The following is a 22,399-nucleotide window of genomic DNA, read 5'->3' as shown; positions in this document are numbered from 1 at the left end:
ACAGCAAGGCACAACTCTAATTACACTTCCTTCCTAGTAGTATCAACAGCCTAATGAAAGCATAATGAAATCACCTTATTCATAAATACTACCGTAATTATGTGAAGTTAATGGTCTTCATATTAAAATGTTTGGTTTTTATGTTAAAACAATTAGTTCAACCCCAAATATAAAAAAAAACATTTCCAGTACTGGCTGAATTTATTCACCTCCAAAATAACTTGTGATAATGCTATCACACGAAACCAACAGCATTTGAAGTTCCTTAGAACCAGTCAGGAAGCCAAAATTACCAAAGCTCATAACAGGAAAACACTAATATTCCCAAAACACTAATATTCTTTTCCTACAAAAATAAATAATTATCTATGCTACAAACTATGCTCAATCGAAAAATATTCCACCCTCACTTTAACATATCTAAGACAATCTTTTAAAAATATAGATACATAAATCTCATTCAGAAGTCAATTCTACATTCTTGAATTGTAACATTACTAGAAAATATTTGAACATCAGATGCCAACATTACAATATTCAACTTGCAATCAAATATCATGCTCAGTATACCACCAAGTATTAATGCACTTGGGTTCATGGGTTCAACTTATTACAATAACGCACACTAATGCATGACAAGAATCAAGTTTAACATGCCAACATTGAATATTTCTTTCCAAATGGAACTTTCAAGATAGAGGCAATTCAAGATAAGGCAGCAAAGGCAAAACATAATTGCAAAGGGAATAATTCATCTACCTGTCATAAAATTTGAAATTTCAACACTCAAAGACATACACACACAGTAAACTCCTAATTATCCGCGTAATCCTCTGTGACTCTTCTCTAATGTTTTTGGAAATCTTTATAATAAATTAGTCGCAAAAGCACCATAATTATTGCATTTTAACGCAAGTATACACAAGGCTAATTACGTATTTCCGTTAGAAATAGAACAAGGAATGTTTCAATTTTACTAGTATGTCTGCTCTTTAAGAATACGCTGGGTGGCAAGAAAACATTGCTGATTAATTTCAGAAGATTTCTTCAATTATTAACCAATCCTAAGTTATGAAAATGTTACCTATGATGTTTAAATATATTTTTCATATTTCAAACGTGTAATTATCACCATGGCCTCACATGTGGTTTAACAGAGCCCAACAGAACAGGAGATTTTTGTCGCACTCAGGATATTGTTCATGAAGGTCGCATGGGAGAGGAAGGGAATAATGGAAGTGAAAGAAGTGGGAGAAGTAGAAGTAGAGACGAAAGGAGTAGAGATCACATTTGCCTTCGTAGAATGTGAGCCGGAGTTTATGAAGGAGCGGGAATATTAGTACAATGACATTATTGCCACCAAAAAGAAGGCAGTTGGGTGAAGAAAGCACTCATTGGGTTCTGAAGCAATCTTATATAACATACCACGTTCATTGATAATAATGTCTGGTTTGATTTTTGTAAATTATGAACAATACAAAAAATTAAAGCAAAAGTTTGGATTATACACATTTTCCGATTATTCGTGCCATCTCTCCCCTTCATTAACCTGGATAATCAGGAGTTTACTGTGACACAACAAAAAATTAAAAGGTGAAACAGCAAAAAGTTAAGACTTAATTTTTTTATGCAGATAAAGCATAATCCATATCAAATGATACCACCCAAAATTAAAATCCTCTGATGATGTTTCCACTCCATGAGGTAGAGAGTAAAAATCAACCAACTCACTGTGATTATAATTAATGAGTCCACCACAACATGATTAGATAAAATGAGACAGAGATAGGAACATTCTTATTCTACCTCACAATGACCTGTTACCAATATGCATTAACAAAGATAATGCTCATGTTAATGGATGTTAATAAATAAAATTCTGTTAAATATTTGCTTCGCCTAGGCAGCTCGACAAATGAACTACAAGTGCCGCTACCTATGGGTTCATATGCATCACCTATACCTCCTTTAGAGTTAATGCTAAACCCATAACATTAGTCAAGAGACAATATTTAACATACCACATCAAAAGTAACACAGAAGAAATTAATGAGAGTTTGATAAAGTCACTGACAAATTATCGAGGAAGCTAACAAAATATCTAATAATTTAGTGATCAGAAGTATAAGAAGCCAGTTCTTTCCTCTTACCACAAATTTGAAAACATGACCTTGTCTAAAAACTATGAAAACCACATATAGTTTAATTAGAAAATGATGATAAGGGTAAACAAATGTTCTAGTATGTACTATGGATACAATACAATACTCATTGCTACTGGGGAGGTGAAAACAGACATTTAATTGAACGTCATGTGATTTTATTATAAATAACTTGAAATAAATTACTTCTGTCTCTAATGATTTCACCCATGAATTAAAGTCTTGAACACAAATAGGCCTAAAATTTACACACTGGCAGAATCCTCAAATTTAGTGAGGGAAATAATAATGAAATATGAAAACAAGAGTTTGAAAAGATCCAGCCACACCACCAAGTCTACTCGTTGGTCTACTGTCAAAATAAGATTGAGGAAGTCCCTGAATTTACACGGAACTCATAATCAATATTATATCTTTGTTTTGTACTTCACATTTCTTGGAGCTTTCTAACTCTGATGACAGTAACCAATTTATTTTGGAGAATAAGGGTGTAAATGCCAGATCATCACACAGTGAAAAATGAAAATAAGCACCACAATATAATCAGCTTCACAAAAATCAAATTGGCAAAATGATGGAGACAAATGATTGGGAAAGGTACAAAAAGACAAAATCTGTTTGAATCTCTGAATTTGAGTCCAATTCATGATTTTAAAAAATCAATGGCTTCACTTTGTGCGCTTTTTAAACAACAGCAAGAAAAGGTGACTTAACTTTTGATTGAAAACTCAAGAAAGATGCATTAATATTGAATGCTTTTTTCGTGAAGTATTTCATTCACGTAATAATTTGTTCATTTTAAAAATACAGCATTTTATAATGACATCATCTTTCTCTCTCTCTCTTCATTCTGCCATCATTTTAAAATGCAGCAACCCAATAGGTGCCGCCCAATTTTCAAAAGTTGCTGACATCATTTGATATCCAGTTCATTTCCTCGTTAAAGAAGAACCTTTCATTGACTGAATTAATTTGTCGCAAGAATGTAAATAACAATGAGTCACTTGAGCCTCACCTACAGGAATCTGAGGAGAGGTGTCAGGAGCTCATGACATCAACTTATCTGCAAAAGGTTTAATGACATCAATTTGTCACTGTGAACAGCTAGAGCAGTAGGCAAAGGATCGAAAAATGGATGCACACAGATCCCTTAATTTTTGGAACTCTAACACAATTAGTAGTGAACGAAAACTGGCAAATGAGCCTGTTGGTTTAACATGGCATCTAAAGTGAAGAAAGAAACACGTGGCATTTTGATCTTTTTCCACTTACTATTTTTGTAACACCATTTATGATGCTAGTGACTGAGCTTCTCAATCATCATGCTCTACCACTGGTGGAGGATCACATCAATAGACTTGCCCAACAGTCAATGTGTAATATAAATCATTCAAGAGACTTCGTTAAAATCTCAAAATTCTCTTTCTTTTGGACAACAATAGGTGTGTAAGACAACATAGGATTCATTCTATTCAGATAAAATAGAATAAAAATGTAAGGAAATGTCTCTGAATTAACAAAGCTAATTCACCAGAAGTGAAGGAGTCATTTACAAAAAATTACCAAAAATACTGAGGAAAATAATGTCACATACATATTATTTGAGGCCATATAAGCTTAAACTTTAAGCTCTCCTATTCCTTTCATATAAACATGAACACAATAATTTACCACCCATGTGGCAAATACAATCCTACAAGATTGCACCAATAAAAAATAAAAGATCCCATAACTTTACACAATGAGACCAGGGCACATGATTGGATAAGACAAACCATGGCTATTTAGGTTACTCAACGGATGGGTTCAATTGGAGGCTTCACATTGGACTGAACTCTCCCCAAATTCAAGGATGGGGAGATTTTAACCCCTAGACCCCCCCCCTTTTCACTGGATGGTTTCTTACATAAAAATATGTACTACACAGAGCATTTTCTTCCACACTACAAAATTTGGAAAAATCTTAAGAAACAATTAAGACAAAACGTAACGTACGAAAAACATAATTTTGTCTGCAGAGAAAAGTTCTAACCTCAAAAATTGGATAATAAAAGCTTTGTAATAAAACTAATTGAATTTATGGGTGCCACTTATTGAAAAGCTGGTCACAGGTGCATGTTTTGTTTCAGCTACTTTTAAAAGAACTTCGTGAAGGAATTACAGATGACAGAAATTTTTAACAAAGTTTCTGGAGATAGGTCATTTTTGTAGCCTCAATCAGAATTGTAATATTCTTGCAAAAAAGTTTCAAGTGTACTTCAATCTGAAAACACCTGTTATTCAATACAAGGACTGATAAGGAATCAAGTTTAAAATTTTGACATTTTATAATTACATAGAAGGGTTGCACAATTATTTTTTTAAAGTCAAGAAATAAATTTCAATGTCCATTAAATAAGTGCAAATACATCACGAAAATAATTTTAAAAAAAGGGAATTGACGCTAATATAGCTTTCAACAATGATCTGCAGTGTGAATAAGCAGCACCCACTGATTTACACACTATCCTTAAATGTGTAGCCACATAGCAGCTGTTTGACTAGATGTCACAAGCTGAACCAGAAGATACATGGTTTTACAAGCGAAATCACACAACGGATGTCACATAACTTTTCACTTCTTTCGACACCATCCATCAATTTTTTACATTCGCACATCCATCAATTCAAGTTTACGTAAGAGATTCAATTTTCCAAATGGATGACTGCAGAGATTCATGAAGATAATAAGTATCATTATGTTAATGAATAAGTGAATTTTCCTTTGAGGAATTGCTCCCACCTCAGAATTTTCGAGGACCTTAGGCAACCACTTTCTTGGGACCTTGCTCATGGGCCTTTCGCAAGCGCCTCCTCAACTCTTGAGGGAACTTATCATAACACTTTTTGCACACTGGCTTCAGATCCAGCTCGTAGAACTTGGTCTTCTGGGTCATTTTCTGGTCACACACTGAGCATGCAAAGTGATGGACACACCATGCCTTGTTGAGAGCAGTGAAAACTGTGAAATAAAGAGGCATTGGCATTGGAGTGAAAAACTAAGATTTCGGCCAATTAATAAACGAAGTATACCACCTAAGTATACACCATGAACTAACACAAATATACCTATCTTTGGGGAATACTAGAGAAGAAATTCCTTAGGTACTTACGAATATCAAACTACCATTTCAATAAAAAGAAGTCACCCAAAAAATAATTTATTTAACACGCTAGCCAACAGACTATGCCATCCTTTAGTTTTTATGAAAGTAAAAAACATAATTTCTACAGAATATAAAAACTCAGTTCTGAGCGATTGATGTGAGGATTAAACTCTTGAATACTTCAGAAAGCGAATATTTTAGTTTATGAGAATTCATGGAAAAATCATGAGGCCATTCTTAAAAATAGATTTTCACCTCTTTCAAACAGCACAAAAGCAAAGAAAAAACGGAAAGTAGAGATAATATTGGATATTGAGGGGCTTCAACCTTCATCTTCACGTATAATTTATATTATTTAAATGAGTCCCAACATAACAAACATTTCCAAGACATTGAGAGCATTTGTTACACTGAACTTCCACTGCACTTCAATTTTTAATTCAATATTTAGTGTTTCAAGTGAACACAATCTCTTAATTTTTATAAATGAGAAAACCGCCTCACTGTGGCAGAAAATCTGGCATTATAACATAACAAAACAAGCAGCAAATCAAGAAAAAAATTAGTGCTGGAAAATACTAACCATCGCTAGCAATCACCTGGTTACAGACAAAGCAGAGGTTGCCAAACAGCTGATGGTAATGAGTCTCGCAATATGCTAGACCCTTTTTCTCATAATGGCGATGACCGAAAAATGGCTTCTCACACTTGGCACACACAAAATGCTGAAAGAAAGAATTCCTTCATTTTAGAGTTGTCTTAGAATTCTTCCCTACACTAAATCAAGATTTGTAAAACCAAAGATTTACTTAATATATTTTTATAACACATTATAATACATTAAAAGGTGAAATTATCAATTGCTTACATTAACTTTAAAAAATAAAGAGAAAGGAATACAGACTTTTAAAGTGACATTTCTTAATGAATCAGTTGGAAATGTTAAGCAGAAAAATTCATTTCATTCATAAATCTTTATTTCATAATTAGCTAAATAATTAAGAAAAAAATGAAGTAATTGTGGACATACAAATCCAATCTGTATTGTATTTCTACAATCAAATTACTTACCTAAAAATACATTTATATTTATGCTTGTAATTAATTGACATTTTTCCTGCGTTGAAGCAATTTAATACTAAATATTTGAATTAAATAAATATTTCTTCATAAAATTTCCAACTGATTCATCAATAGTCTGATAGACAGAACTTGAATAGTCTGGATTCATTTCTCTTAATTTTTAAAGATTATTAAATCAGAATATTTTCAATAAACTTGAGTAATGATCATGGGTTTGGCCTAGATATTTCCTAGTATCTTTTAATCCTCAGGTTTTTTTCTGGTTTTCCCAAGCATACATTTCATAGCAATTATATAAAAGAAATAATTTTTATAAAATCTAATAGCCTGAAAACTGTAATCATGACCAACAATGAACATTATCAAGGCTTTACATAGCACAGGAAATTAGTCCCAAGAATAAAGTCTCCAAATTAACCCGGGAGTATAACTTCTATCAATCAAAAAGTAGCATCTGAATTGTCTCTCAAGTAATGAATAAATAATTTTGAACGTGGATTGGATACAAATATTGTCAGAAAGGTTAGAATGAGCTGTAAATCTGCCACCATCACAATAAAGTTTGAAATTACACAGCAAAAGAGCAGACGAAAAAACAGACAAATATCAGACAGCAAGTGTGAGAAATTTAGGCTATATGACAAATAAAGGTACGATTTTATGAAGGCTATAGAAAAGACATAAAGAAGTACCCATGGTGATATTCACTATCAAAGATCAGAGATCCCAGCAATACATATTTGCATTACATCCCCTTGATACTAGATTTGAATTTACATCAACGGTTTATGCAGGTCAATACTAAGGAGAGGTGAAAATGATAGGTTTAAATTGTAGCAAGAGAGGTAACATTTCACAAAGAAATCTTCAGAAGGATCAAGAAGAAGTTTTATCACTGAATATTTTATTCCCTGGAAGTAGATTCACAAGATGAGAATATACTTACAGTTTAAAAATGGAATTAAGACGCAAAGAGGTACAAAAAAAGGAGGTTTCCTCTATATTTCGTACTTACAGAATGATGGGAACTAGATTATATTGCAATGCATCAAGGATTTTCATATAGAGTGGTCAATGATTAGTGGGATTACTGTAATTCTTTGTAAAATACTGTCCGGTGAATTTTATCCTGATGTTAACATATCTTTGCACCTTTGAGAGTAATATTTCCAAGTAGCCACTAGCCTAGACAGTGTTTCAAAAATAATATTTAATGCTGAAAACCAAGAGTAACCACATTATTACCTCCACATGCCAGTGTTTTCCCAAGGCTGTTACAACTCGTTCCTCGATAGGTCGGCGACATGCACCGCATATGGGAACACCCATCTTATCATGGCAACGAAGGCAGTAGAGTTCATTCTGAAAGAAATAAAACTGTAATTAACTTAAATTTCACAAGTAAGGATATTATGCAACAACAATGGAGGAGAGGCAGCTTTTAGATGAGATACCGAGGACACAGAAGGTATGGATGGTGGGAGTACTCAGCGGGGAGGGGATGTTGAAAATGGTGTTCGAGGGTAGAATGTTAGGGAAACGAGGGAGGGGAAGGAAAAGAATAGGATTTTTAGATAGATTGAAAGGGAGTAGGCCTTACAATGAATTAAAGAAGGCAGTGCTGGAAGGAAAGGGAGGCTTCCAGATCACTTCTTGAATACTCCATGGAAACCCTCCTTAATCGGTAGAATACTATAATAAATAAATCAGCCCTGCAGCTTAGTGCCAGAAATGCTATGTAGCAATTTGACCAAGACGTTCAACCATGGGAAACATTGTTCAGGAATGCAAAGTTATCTCTTAAGTTAACACATCATCTGTGGTGTTGATTGTGAGTAAATACGATTACTAGGCTTCATTTTCTTGTCTCGAAATGAATAATTGCATCCTGGAAACATAGCAGACCCAATTGAAAAGGATTTCGTGCTCCGTTATCGAAAAACCTCACATATGAATCGTCCTCACTAATGAAGCTTTTTTTTTGTTCTCCAATGAAATTTTCTTGGGTTCTACTGTAAACACATTTCAAATCCTCAAGGAATTGATAATACGATCATGGTAGGCTGCAATGCTGTCTTTCACTGCCAAAGTTACATTTCATTTGTCTACGTTTGCTGATTTTTTTTGGAGTGAATAGTTACTGTCTCTTATATTTGATTAAATCTCAAATTGATATTTTTAAACGATATAAATGATGATTATTTTGATATTAGCAAAAATTTACAGTTTCATTTAATTTTTTGCCATCAAAACAATTATTTTTAAAGACAAAAAATATTTTACTGCAAGACCCTCCACAGTTACCCTATAATGATAGATAATCTCTAGATAATCTTTTAGATAATTCAAGATAACACAGCCCTTGGTCTTCTAATTATTTGAACTAATGAATAATAAATACATGTAAAAGGTTTTATCTACGAATGCACAAAATATAAGAGCAAAAAAGTCAAAGTAGGCCATCTCAACAATACCACATAAGAGTTTAGCACAATGAATATGTAAACATTTTTTATTACCAACAACAGAATAAGTACAGTGGAACCTCGATTTATCGTTTTTCAGGGGGATGGATGAAAAAAACGATGAATGCGGGAAAACGATCAATGCGGGATTGTTTGTCCGGGTTGCCTATGTCCCAGGAAACGCTGGATTTTTGCGAATTATGACATTTAATAGTGGATTCAAAAAAGATTTTAGCTGATTACAGGAATATTATTACTTTATCGAAACACTTAGGTCATATTGTTGATTCGACTTATCTCTCTGATCTGTCAAATATCCTTAAGGAACAAGCCGCCTTGCTAAAAAATGTTTGCACTCCACTCGAAATTTTCACTGCTATTATGCATTTCTGTCTGATGTAAAAATTCTTATCCATCAAATGCCATTTCAAGTACATGTATTTACGAGAGAAATGTGCGTGTTATGCCTCAAACAACTGATTTCGCCGTCGCAGTGATTGGTTATGAGATGGATCAAGAAGGCCAAAAATAGTTTATTATTTGAAATGTTCCTTTCTGGCAATTGAATTTTTAATATGATTGAGGCAATGTGGCGTTAATCGTCAGCGGCACGCCCACCTGATCCTCGGCTTCATCCCACTTCTTGTTTTCACCAAGGATCTCGCTCTACCCCCACCCCTGCCGTCATGTACTAGCGGACATAACGAGGCGTGCTGTAATATTCTCGCAATACTAGCCCGGATTTTCTTCGTCTTCAATTATTTTCAGTCTATCCTTTAAAGTTCTCACTTGTGTCTTCGGAATGGCCATGGTCCGAAGACGAATAAGAATAAAACTAATAAAAATGAAACCGGACTCTATTGAACCCACACGGAAAACACTCGCCGGTTTTAAGTCAACCCACCCTGGAAAGTACGGAACCACTCGTACGAGGTGAAGTTCGGCACTAATGCTATCGCGTACGGCGTAAGCAGAGCTTACTGCAGAGGGTGAAGCATGACCATATGACTGCGCAATTAAATTTTTTATCCTATAGAGAAGGCAACTTACCCACTCATTTCTAACAATAAGTAGCGTAGCTCTAGATGAGCAGATGAATTCAGATTGCTAGTAGGGAGAAACAAAATATCCTGAGAAGACATCGCTTCGTTAGCACCTCAGACAGGTGAGACTTGTAGCATAACTCGTAAATTGTAACCAGACGCCCTGTTTTAAAAAAAAAATCCGCTTCAACTGCCGTGAAGCTCACTATCAGCTGCGAGGATATCGATATTTGACAGAAATCACCATCTTATTATACCAACTATTTTCTTGCTTAAAATGGTTAATTAACGTTAGAAATACGTCGTGTTTGGTATCATTCTTTTTTGAATTACGTGCACATCACTAATATCTCAATGTAATAGAAGTATAATACCAATTGCCGAAATTCATTTTTACATCCTTTTGGGCTAATCGGTGATTCATGCAGCAGTTGACCTTCAGAGGTGGGGATCTTTGAAGCGAGTCAGCTAAAAAAAAAGTCAGCGGTCTAGAAAGGGGGAAGCGTGAAAAAGGTTTCTTTTGTTCTCGAGTAACTTGATATTTTCTTTCGAAGCTAAGGTCTTCGTAATACGATCCCTGCTCCAGCTGGGATCTTTTTTTTATTTCGGAGAAGAGGAAAGCTTCAGACGGGGAGAGGCGAGTGCTGAATGGAGGGGGATACCGGATCTTGGGAAATGCGATAATGTAACTATGCCACGGCACTCAGCTTCTACCTATCGTATTTCAATCTCCTGGGGAAGTTTCAAACTATGTGTCTGTCGTTATTAGCGTAACACGTAGTAAACACTTCGTCTCATTTTCGTCAAACGATAAATGCGGGAAAATTATACGACGGGACCGCGATCTTCAAACGATAAATGCGGGAAAACGATACTTCGGGGAACGATATATGCGGGAAAAAATTACATTGTCCTTATGGAACTTAATTTGGGACCAAGAGCGGCGAACGATGAATGCGGGAAAACGATGAATGCGGGAACGATAAATCGGGGTTCCACTGTAGTTGGTGACACATTTTACTGGTTATAAGTTTGGAAATGGGAGCATACCAAGTCATTTGCTGAGTAACCAGGGCGGCTCTTCACTTCTCTTGCGTCCGCATTCAACTCTGTACCACAGGCAGTGCAGTTGAAATGATATGGGTGATACACCTCCCCACGGAATCGTAGAGGCCGGTCATCAATCATGCCACTATAAGGGAAGATAACATGAATAAGACAGGGGAAAATACAGAAGTAATAACTGCGTCATTTTCTCAAACCTAAAATTACTTTTCTATATAATAATCCGGGAGAAGAAAGGGAGATTTAAGTTACAACAAAAAATTTTCCCCAATAAGCCATTCTCTCTGACCTTGATATCCATCCACACTAACAATAATTGGTATTATAGTTATATGTATTAAGACATCATCCACAAATAGCTCATTATATTTCATTTTATTTCCCATTTCTTTACATGTTATCTGAAAAGTGTTTCGCAACGGTTTTGGGGAAGAGCACACTATATCCATTAAAAAATTTTATTTCCATATGCGACACCTTTAAGTCACTTAAAATTGTATTTTTTTTATTCATAGAAAGCTGTTCTAATCATAACAGATTCTAAAACGTAAAGAAATGGCGGGTACTCATTAAGTGAAGTTTGCAATTTCGTTCCCCTCGAATAAACTTAGATCAGGATTGTATTGTATTCACACACATTTTTGAGGTCTTAAACATAACAAACAATGTGTTTTCATAAATGCACTCACAGCAGATTGCAAATAAATACCAAAATCATTGAAAAAATATTTAAGTGATTATGGACACACGCATCCAATTTGCATGACATTTGTTAAACCCAATCACTTATCCTTAAAATAAATTTATATTATTTATACTTGCAATTACTTGACATTTTTCATGGATTGAAGCAATTTAGAACTGGAGATTTTAATTAAATAAATATTTCTGCATAAAATTTCCAACTGATTCATTTAAAAGTGTGACTTAAGTGGTCTGGATTCCTTTCTTTTTTATTTTTAAGGATTATGAAATCAGAATATTTTTAATAAACTTGAATAATGATCCTGGGTTTGTCCAAGATTTTTCCTAGTATCTTTTGATTCTCAGGTTTTTTTTTCTGTTTTTTTCCAAGAGAGTGACTACCCTGCCACAAAGAAGCAGGAAACATAACTGCTTGATAAGAGAATGCTGATTTCATCACAGGAAGTAGTTACTCATAAGACCATATGACTCCAAATTTCAGAGAAATAGGAAATTGGTAGAGATTACCAACCCTCAGTTAACTTGAAGAGCATGAGCATGGGGTGTATTATATGCATGCCTAAATTAGCTCCATTTATGAAGATCACAATACATGAACTATTTATCACTATCTCTATCAAATCTTCGCACATATCACGAAAAGATGAAATCGAAAATGATGTTACTTCTAAAAATTTCAGAGCATAAGTTGCCAATTACACTACTCGTTGATTAATTGTTTTGCCCAAATTTGGAATTTATATTCATTTCGATCGGGATTGTATTCAAATTTTTACTGAAAATTATGGCCTATTGAGAATCATATTAATGAAATGCAAGAGATAAACAGTCATTTAAGTAAAAAACCTATTCATTTCATTCAGCAGTTGTATGATCTTAAGTGTTACTTTAAGTCCCTAAAGTTTCCAAAGCTAGGAAAATTATATGCATAATCAAGCCAATGATTTTCATCCTCATCTCTCGTCTCACAAATCCCATCCATCTTAGAAGGAAGATTCCGGGCCAGCACAACTGCTGTCCCACTGTGCTCACACCGCTAATATCTTCGCTCAATAGACTTTAGGCACAGAAAATTTCAAACCTGAGATCTCATCATCAAACACTACCCTCCTTCCAATTTTGATTAAACTCTGCCGAGTACACCTCCCGAGTGTCCCTTGTCAATACTTTAACCCAAAGGTTGATTTGAATAGGTTAGGGTAGAGGTCACCCTGGACTGTTCCTGATGGAAGTGTGTGAATTCCACACAATTGGTTTGACTCTTTTTTAGATTCTACATGTAGATGAAATTATTATGAAAGAACAGCATGGCATTGTGGATAAACTTGTGAACCAATGACACTTTTGGCTGGTTCCATTTTAAGGATTGTTTTCCAGGGAGGCTCATTTTAGGATTTTATTTCCTTACGATAAAAATTTTCCTTGGCATTATTTTTTGCAATTCCACTAAATCAAGACACATGTGCCCGGGAATTGATTTAGTTTCTGTTTAACAGAGGGCACCAATACACACAAAACTCTATTGCGACCACCAGGACGAAAAATATTTTCTGGATAAGACAGGTTTCCGCTTAAGTCAGGCTCTGCTTAAAGCAGGTTTCACTGTACCTATTTAAAGAGTTCACAAAGTAGCAAATAAAAAATGTCTTTTGGTTTCCCAGGGGAATTCCTTTGCTTTCCAGCATGCTATCCAGTGCAAAACATATTGATTGGTGGGTAAATATTTTTCATTGTATAGAAATTACTGAGCACAGGAATAGTTGTCTTTAATGTTGGGTGTAACACTTTGAGAAGATAGAAACTATGTGGAAAGGCAAGCTTCCCCAAATAGCTGAGTTTATATAACAGTCTACATATTCTATAAAACCTCAGCTCACATGTTAATATGTGAGGGAAAAAACACAGGCATTATCAAATTATCACACTCTTCACAAAAATGATATAAGTATGGATACTCATTACCTACTGCCTCCTCCATAAGATGTCTACCTTGAATTATCTCAACATGACAGCGAAATAGCCCAAAATGAAATAGTCCTGAATGAAATATTTAGAAACTGTAATGACCTCGAAATGAAGCCAGTATATACAGAGTTCCGCTAATTAGCTTCCAAGCAATGGTCGTAAGAATGTGAAAAAAGGAAGAATATCAAAAACTCAACTACCCTAACAGAAAATTCTTGAAGTAGAAAGTTATCAGAATGAGGAACTTCCAATAAAGGGATTTGGATTTCTGGGACAATTTTAATACAAGTCTAATACAAATTATTTCACTCTGAACTTTACATTGGGTACATACCGAATTTATTTCCCTTTGTAGCTACTACTCGCAATATGTCCCCTTACCAGACCAGCCCATGGACACTTATTCTCCTACTTTCTCTCAACTACTTACACTTTAGGATTGATATCAGGGTCTCAGATTTGAAATTTGCTCAAACTGGAATGATATTAAGCACTACTGCCAGAGCCCTTAAGTTCAACATTTTGCAAAAAAATCAGGTGTATTTCAAGACCAAGCCCTGATAACAATGGCTATTTCAGTGAAAACAAATGATGCTTTTAAATTACAGCATTATGCAAATTAAACTTACAGCTTAATTTATTGTTTTCTGATGTGTGGGAGTTGACAACAAATTACCATTGCAGACAATCCGCATACCACCCAAGCACCTCCCACCCGAAGCAAATTTCTGACAACAGGCCTACACTTCTGCATCATATTATAGGAGTATTTTAGTGAATAGTTATTCAGTTGGATTTGAAATTGGCGATAAGACTTAAATGAAGAGTGACTCTTTGGCACTCATGACAGACATATTTCCCCACACACACAGATTTCTGAAAACAGGCCTGCACTACCATATCACATAATAGGAGTATTTTCGCAAAAAGTTATTCAGTTGGATTTGAAATTGGTGATAAGACTCAAATGAAGAGTGATACTCACTGGCACTTATGACAGACGTATTTCCCCAGACCAATGGCCTTCTCCCTTGCATTGCACTGATGGCACAGAGCCCTTCCATGGTTCCTGATGAACCCAAGGTCAGCCAATTCCTTGTCACAGGACTCACATCGGAAACAGCTCGGATGCCAGCTGGCATTCATTGCCTTTATTACGCGACCAATGACAAACTCACCTGAAAAGTAGGATCATTATTACAAACTTAATTACAGTAAAACCTCCTTACATTGTAATGGAGGGGACCAAAATTTGGGCAATTAGATGTATGGAGGTTCACTATAGAGAGGTTTTAGTGATAGGCACCATTTTTTCATATCCTTTGGAAATGAAAGGCACAACTGTCTTTTAAACCATTATATTTATACGTTTAAATAAACATGTATGCATTAGCGAACATAAATTTATTACCGTATTTCGCTGAATATAGTCCCCCCCCCCCCCAATTTGGAGGCTTCAGTTTTGGGAAAAAATTTTAAAATGCATTTGAATATAGTCCCCCTTTTACTATTACCACAGGCATATTTGGGAAAAAAGGGGGGACTTTATTCAGATAAGAACAGTGTTTAATGAAAACAGAAAGTGAGTGCTATCGCATGATTTTTACCATGATTCAAGGGAACGATATGATCCCTCTTAATTCAACAGTCACTTAAAACGATTAGGATAGTTGGATATCTTTTTTCTTATTTACTGTTAGATATGCTCTCATGTGGAACAAAATGGCCATAACTAATGGTTAACATGAAAATTACAGCATATTAAAGGTGTAAAAGAAAAGAAATAAGCATAAAACATTTATTGCTCATTATTGTCATTCCATGTACTAATTAGGGCGGCATTAATGGTCTCTAATTGTTTTGGTATGATTTGCAGAGGTAGTTAGGCAGTCTCAGGGGTGTCTCCTTGGTATGATACGTGGAGGTTTCATGAGATAAAGAGGTTCACTACAAAGAGGTTTGCCTATACATTTACATGTAAATCTGACGGGACCATAGGGGTGGTATGAAGTATGGAGGTTTATGATGTAAAGAGGTTCACTACATAGAGGTTTTACTGTACTATATTTTTCATTGTCATTATGTATATATTTTCAATTCCATCCACTAAATATGCATCATGGTTAAGTACATAATTACTTTAAAGTACCATCCCTACTTCTCAAATGCCAGGAGAACTGTTACTGCCATGATACTATTATGAAGCAACATGAATTTCCTCACTTTCCAAAGAACTCAATCTTCAGATAAATGTCTAAAAAGTGCATTCTGAGAGATACTAAAGAAAAATCAGCTTTTAATTACTTTCTCCCATTTATTTTTTAAAAACCACATTCATATTGAGATCTTTTCCATAGCTGGAAAACATTTTATGTAAATTATTCCACAAATTTCTTTCCATTACATGGCCGTTTGAGCCAAAATTAAATTAAATTGTCCTATAGCAAATGATTTTGAAAAGATATTAGCATCAAGGAATATTGAACATAAATACATAATATTTAGGCTTAAAATAATAAGTAATATACAAGTATAGACAAGGAAAATCTCATGCTTAAAATACTAACATTGGAGTACATGCACATGAAAAAAAAATATCAAGCAAAATACAAGTCAAAAAACAAAATTTAAAAAACTAAATCATGATTTCATAAATTAAAATGTAGAGTTCCTAAAACAATTGTATAAATATTTAAAACTTGGCTATCACACAACAGATTTTGAAAGAAGAAAGAAATAAATATCAAACATTTAACCTCATCAATCAAAACTTAAGATAAAACTAAGTACAAGTGTGAAAATATTTTTTATAAATCACTGTGCGTTCCACTCATAATTATTCTACCTACCACATTTTCCACAACATGGTGCAAACAGAACATGGAAATCATGCTCGCAGTATTTTCGGCCCTCAAATTCATAAAATATTCCTCCCGGAAACTGGCGGAAACACTGAGCACATCTGTATACAAAAGATAATGGAATATTACTTGACAATTACAACTCCAAACTTTGAGCATTAATCATAACTAACTTAAACTGAAATTCATCCATTTTTAGCATATCAAAAATCATACTCATATATAAGATAACATAATGTAAGATGAATTAGAGTTCAAGATGAGCCACTCTATTTTCACTTTCGATGGAAAAACAAAATGTACAGCAGTGACTAATTAAAGTAGTGTTTTCAAAATAAATCTTTAAATATTTACACAGTAAATTGACAAAATGTAGCCAAACCTCAATAATTGAGATTAATCGCAATAGAGATTTCTCACTCAAAAAATAAGTACAGTGGAACCTCGATAAAACGACACCCCACGGTGCACCAATAAACACTCGCTATAGCGAATTGTCGCTTTACCGGAGGTGGTGCAAATAATAGCCAATGTACCTCATATTACTCCTTTATTTTTATTTTCTCGCTTAGACGTGTTTGGTGTTTTTTTGGCCATGGTGTCTGCCATCAAATGCTTTCTATTCATGCAACTCATGGGTGTGCGGGTATGCTGACGACTGCTTTCTGCCGCCCAAGGAACAAAATAAGATCAAGCATTCGCGAGTGCTAATGCCACAATATTTTCACCAAAATTAACTACTTATTTATCGAACGACAGTTTACCACATAAATTTGAGACTGAGCACTCCATTAACTTCATTTCTAACAGATCGCTAGCAATTACAGAGATTAAGGAGTCTTGGTGAAAGTTTTTCCGGCGGTGAAACCCTCGCTATGGCGAGAGCCAACACCAAAAGGGCCTCGTAAAAACAAAATTTTTAACATGCTTATTACAGGATCAATTGACGGCGCATCGGCTATCACTCGTAATAGCGGGGGTCTCGCTATAGCCCGTACTCGCTTTAACGATGTTCCACTGTATATTTCTTAACATATGATGATAAGTATGATATTTTCTTTAATAATAGTTGAAGGTAATGGATAAAAAGCCTATCTCTATCAGCTATTCTTAATCAATATATCTTCATCTTCGGACAGTCACTGACCTGCCTTTTATGAGGCCAGGACTACAAGAGTGACCAGCAAACATGACTCTAACAACTAACTCCACTCCATTTAAAAAGTAATGCTTTCGCAGGTATTCTATTCACCAAGAAGAGACATTTGCTGAGTAGCTAAAGAAAGCCTGGGGACATAACTGCCACTTGAATCTGAAGGTATAATAGTATAATAGGGTAGTTTCCTTCATCAAAGAAAACAACATGCATTGATTGCTCTTCCTTACCCACCATAAGTGTATTCATAATATGTATACAAATTATTTGGTTTAAAAAATCCCAGTTTAGACGAATGGCAATGGTCAATTTTAACCTCATTTGAAAAAGGCCAGATTGGCACCCATGCGATTCCACTCCATGTGACGTCTCAGGGACCTAGTTTCTACACGAGTAGAAAGGAGTTCTACATTGTCTGAGACTACCAATGCATGCATGTGGCACAGAGCTCAGGGAAACATGTCTTAATAATCACCCATTAAAACTACCTAAGTTCGGAAAGTCTCCTTCGTTTGATAGGGTATTGATAATCCTTATTTAAGCCAAGCGCTACCTGCTAGCAGCCTGCGTCCTATCAGCGCTCAAGCCTCGCCCCAAGGTCACCTCCCACTGCCACAGCAGGAACCAGAAATACTACACACTGACTTTTCCCAGCATTCCTACTTAGCCGTCGCGTTTTCGCGCGCTTGAAAATTTTCACTTTTCATTTAATCGCAAAAAATAGATATCGTCATTCGAAAATCTAAGAGTGTGAAATGGGTACTCCAGGAAGAATAATATTTCAATTTAGGCAGTAACAAAATAATAGGAAACCACCCTATTAAAATATTCATTGGTCGCTGTACTAATCATATTAAAATATAGGTCAATTCTGCGGTAAATGGGTCAAATGGTAATGAGAATACACAAATGCTGTACATGCAATTGTAGAACAGATAACTTTGGGTGAAGGCCTTGAACTCTCCGTATTTGGGTCCCTTGGCCATCTGATTTCATCTCCATACCCAAATGGATTATGAAGGTGGCTGTTTGTGGCTGCTCGCCTTGCCAGCCGGGCAATCATCTCTCGGCCTCAAACCACCCATTCGGAAAGAAAGGTGAGCATGGGGATGGCAGCGGGTTAAGGTGGGCAAAGGGGTTTTCTCTGATTCTTAGTCCATTGTGGAACTAACACAAACTAAGGAAATCACACGACCCGAACGTGGAGAGTTCAGGCTTTGGGTTTGTTTGCAGAGGATGTAACCCACAGCTTAAAGACATTCATTCCATTAAGAAAGGGCAAAGAGAAACCCCAATCACATTATGCTGCTCTAAACAAAAGGTGAAGGGACTGAGACCCAGTGTCCCAATCAGTAGAATGAGTGCTATATTTAAACCCTCTAACTTCCAGCTGGCCAACATATCAACCCTTATTGGATATGCAAACAAAGTCATAGGCCAATTTACTGGCCTAACTTTTCACAATTTTAACGATTAAATTTTTATTTTACCCGTGATACAAATTAAACTCAGCCACCTTCCTTCCTTCTATACCCTTCTCTCATTGTCTTTACCACAGCTGTTGATCACCTCTGTCAGATTACTACCCATTTCAGCCTTGCAAGGGGAAATATACAGCCCATGTTTACATATTTTTCACAATTAGTCACTTTCATTTTGAAATCATTTGACACTTTTCCCATCTCCCAAGCTCAACTAAGACTGCTCATTGAGGGGATTATAGAAAGTTATGTTCATGCCTAGTTGACCATTTTTTGGTTAATTTTGCATGGCCAAATATTGAAAACGGCCGGAGATAAAGAAATAAAATTGAATTTTCTCAGTCTCAACACACACTTCAGAATTTTCGCTAAGTCTAATATGGTCTTGCAAAATTACTTTTCAATAAAAGTATTAGAGTTCACAATTTCTAAATTTAATGTGATTAGACATTTGAAGAACAAATTTCATGTGATGGAATAATAATTTAACAAGAATAAAAGTTAATGTATTATTACTTACACAAAGCACTGTGTGTGCCAAAGCTCTCCAGTTGAGTTCACAATTTCCTCATGTGGCTCAAAGCCCTCCCCACAACGGGAGCAAAACATATTTCCCAGAGACATTGTTACGCTGAAATATGAACAGATGGTTAATTAGATGGAAATAACTCATACCTTAAATGTATTACTCCAAGAATATCTCTAATAGAAAAAAGTTCATTTAGTATAAGTACATAGAAAATATCACAAACAGAAAGAAGGTCCATCGGTTCTTGCATCATAAGAGCCCGAAAAATACTGTTTTCAAATCACTCGGCTAAAATAAGAACTGCAACTATGATATTCTTTTCGTAATCACAATAAAACTCAAGGATCCTCAACATTTCCTAACCTGGAAGGAAAATCCTGTGGCTTGGGTTTTCTAATGGTTTTTTCATCAAGAGGAGTCACAATTTGTTGGGTAGCATGATTAGAAACAGGCCTGTCACCAGTTAGTTTTAAAACTGCTGTAGGCGCATCTTCTTCGTGCCATTTTAAGATATCCTCGTAGTCATTTGGCTCATTAAGTTCATCCTGTGATGAAGTAGGTTTATCCGAAATCTGAAGAAGTTCTAAGGACTTATTCATTCGTCTTTGGTAAAGATCACTGTTGCCTAAAGGCTTGAGATCACTATGAGGAGTCTTATAACCACGGTTAGCCATAACGGGTTCGTATTAACTTGTTCAAAAATTAGCACGGCCACAGGTATACTCAGATGGAGATAAGAGCATTTGCTGATAACAGAGGGAAGATAAGCAGAGGCGCGACAAGCAAAATTGGTAATGACACGGCTTCACCTGATGTGCATCGTAGTTAATGATGTTAAATCATTCAAAGGCTATTTAGCCACACTATATCGTCACTTATGTCCTAATTTGAACATGGGGAGTTGAGCAGTAGAGCTCCGTAAGCAGTACAGGCATTCTTAAGGTATGTATACATTTTCTACGACTCGCTAAATACCGAATATAGGGAGATGAATTGACAATTACATTTTCTATATCCTAGTAATTTCATGCAATCGTAAATTCTAGGTTCCTAATTATAATTAAAGAAAAACATGACGAAAGGAGAGCCGACAGCCACACTAAGGTACGAAATATATCTTACTAGATGCATGACTCACGGCACAAAACATAATAAAAAAAGTATTATAAACGCAAAAATACATACCCAGGCATTGGTGACTGAATTCTTGAGTCGAAAGAAGCTGAACTCCCAGTTACTCCCTAAAAAAGATCGAAGTATGTCAAATTTGGCCTAATCCAACTTATCGCCAAACGAAGCACTGATGTTGCACCTTTACTTAAAGCAGTTAGTCTTAAAATCACTTTACTTTTTACACTACCGAAATCAATTAGAACAGAATTTATAAGAGATCTCTGACGTAACTTCTCACAAACCTTAACAGTTCACACCACACCCATTCCATATTTGGACATTAGCTAGCGATCTCATGACGTACGGTAAATCGCCCGAAGAGAAACTCTCAAGGAACCGTCTTGAACAGTTAAATTAATCCGAAGAGTAAAGTACTTAACAATAGGTACAGAATATATTAATTACTCTTTCATGAACGTGAAACGCAAGAAACAAAAGTGAAGGACGCAATTTGCGCATGAACTGTAGTGCGTCATCTCGGTTCATTTTGGGATACCCGGGAAATCTGAATTTAAACCTTAGCCCAAGCATCGTTAAAAAATCTTCTTAATGCTCTATCTGAGTGTATTTTTCTCATTCATGCCCCTATTAAGTACAAATTTATTGATTTATTTTTTTCCAGTTTCTAAAATGAGGAGAATATGAAATATTTATTCGTACAACACTTCCTTATCCAAATACAGACATTAACAAATCTTGACTTATTTTATTTAGAATGTGAACATTTTTTAGGCCAATGATATTTTATAAATCTACTTGTTTTTCTCACTCCCTTCCTATTTAAAGCTGCATACTAAAACATAACTTGCCAACTTCCATCCAATGCTAAATATATTTCATCTCACCTCAGTGTGGGAATTACATTATGAATTAATATAGTACCCTATAATATAAATTATGACTTATCATTCTTTCTAGAGTTGCAGCTTTGTGATCCAACATTGAATCATTGTAGGTGTTTGAGTAGAATTCAGAGTTAGGAAAGCAATTGATAATAACCCCATAATGATTAATACTAATTATTAATAATCCCATTAATCAGAAAGAAAAATCAGATTTTATGAAAAAAGTCACCATTAACACATTCAGCGAAGCTTTTAGCGATTATTGACAAACCTGATAGAAATGACTGAAATAGTAGTTCCTCAGCCAATTTTTTGTTGGCAGCACATAAGAAAACAATTTATTTTTACCTGCAATTCTTACAGAGCAATGGCCTCTAGTCTCTCCTTAGAAAATGTTCATATATGTATAACCATATGTATGCATTTACTATAATAACAAGAATGGACATGCTACACCTTTAATTACAGTAAAGTCCATTACAACATGTAGTACCACCCATAGCAACAGAAGTACTGTACTGAGGGATTTGGGTTAGCTGTCCAGTGTGGAAAAGCATAGGGAAATCATCTGCCTGTAACAAGTCTTCGTATTTGCACTAACTATATGAAGAGTCAATTCTGCTGCTGATGTCATCCAAGAGATATAATTCTCTGGATAACAGCGCACTTAACTTTTACTGCATGTTGTATGCTCATTTCACTGAAACAAGGTAGGTACCA

General features: G+C 35.3%; 1 protein-coding gene across 2 annotated transcripts; it reads right to left on the bottom strand.

Moving 5' to 3' along the window:
• Window positions 1–1,634: 1,634 nt before the first annotated feature.
• Window positions 1,635–21,293, bottom strand: LOC124164585 (LIM and senescent cell antigen-like-containing domain protein 1). Of its 2 annotated transcripts, XM_046541988.1 has the most exons (9): window positions 21,077–21,293; window positions 20,847–20,902; window positions 19,653–19,763; window positions 16,484–16,596; window positions 14,620–14,812; window positions 10,950–11,091; window positions 7,637–7,753; window positions 5,892–6,033; window positions 1,635–5,163 (listed from the first exon to the last, which is right to left on the bottom strand). In XM_046541988.1, the coding sequence occupies exons 2-9, from the start codon at window positions 20,852–20,854 to the stop codon at window positions 4,964–4,966; spliced, it is 1,026 nt and encodes a 341-aa protein (XP_046397944.1). In that variant the 5' UTR covers window positions 20,855–20,902; window positions 21,077–21,293; the 3' UTR covers window positions 1,635–4,963. The 2 variants fall into 2 exon arrangements, with proteins under 2 accessions (XP_046397944.1, XP_046397943.1); XM_046541987.1 differs by having other exon boundaries at window positions 20,847–21,293.
• Between the last annotated feature and the right edge of the window lie 1,106 nt (window positions 21,294–22,399).

This window comes from Ischnura elegans, chromosome 8 (assembly GCF_921293095.1).
Source record: "Ischnura elegans chromosome 8, ioIscEleg1.1, whole genome shotgun sequence".
In the NCBI taxonomy this organism is placed as follows: Eukaryota; Metazoa; Arthropoda; class Insecta; order Odonata; family Coenagrionidae; genus Ischnura; species Ischnura elegans.
This window is presented reverse-complemented; position numbering and strand designations above follow the sequence as displayed.

What these genes read in the sequence shown, in the direction of transcription:
- LOC124164585 (XM_046541987.1), bottom strand. An exon ending in ACCATGTTGTGGAAAATGTG is followed by an intron (nt 14,813 to 16,483) that starts GTAGGTAGAATA and finishes CCTACTTTTCAG; the next exon opens with GTGAGTTTGTCATTGGTCGC. An exon ending in GTTACTCAGCAAATGACTTG is followed by an intron (nt 7,754 to 10,949) that starts GTATGCTCCCAT and finishes TATTTCTTTCAG; the next exon opens with AATGAACTCTACTGCCTTCG.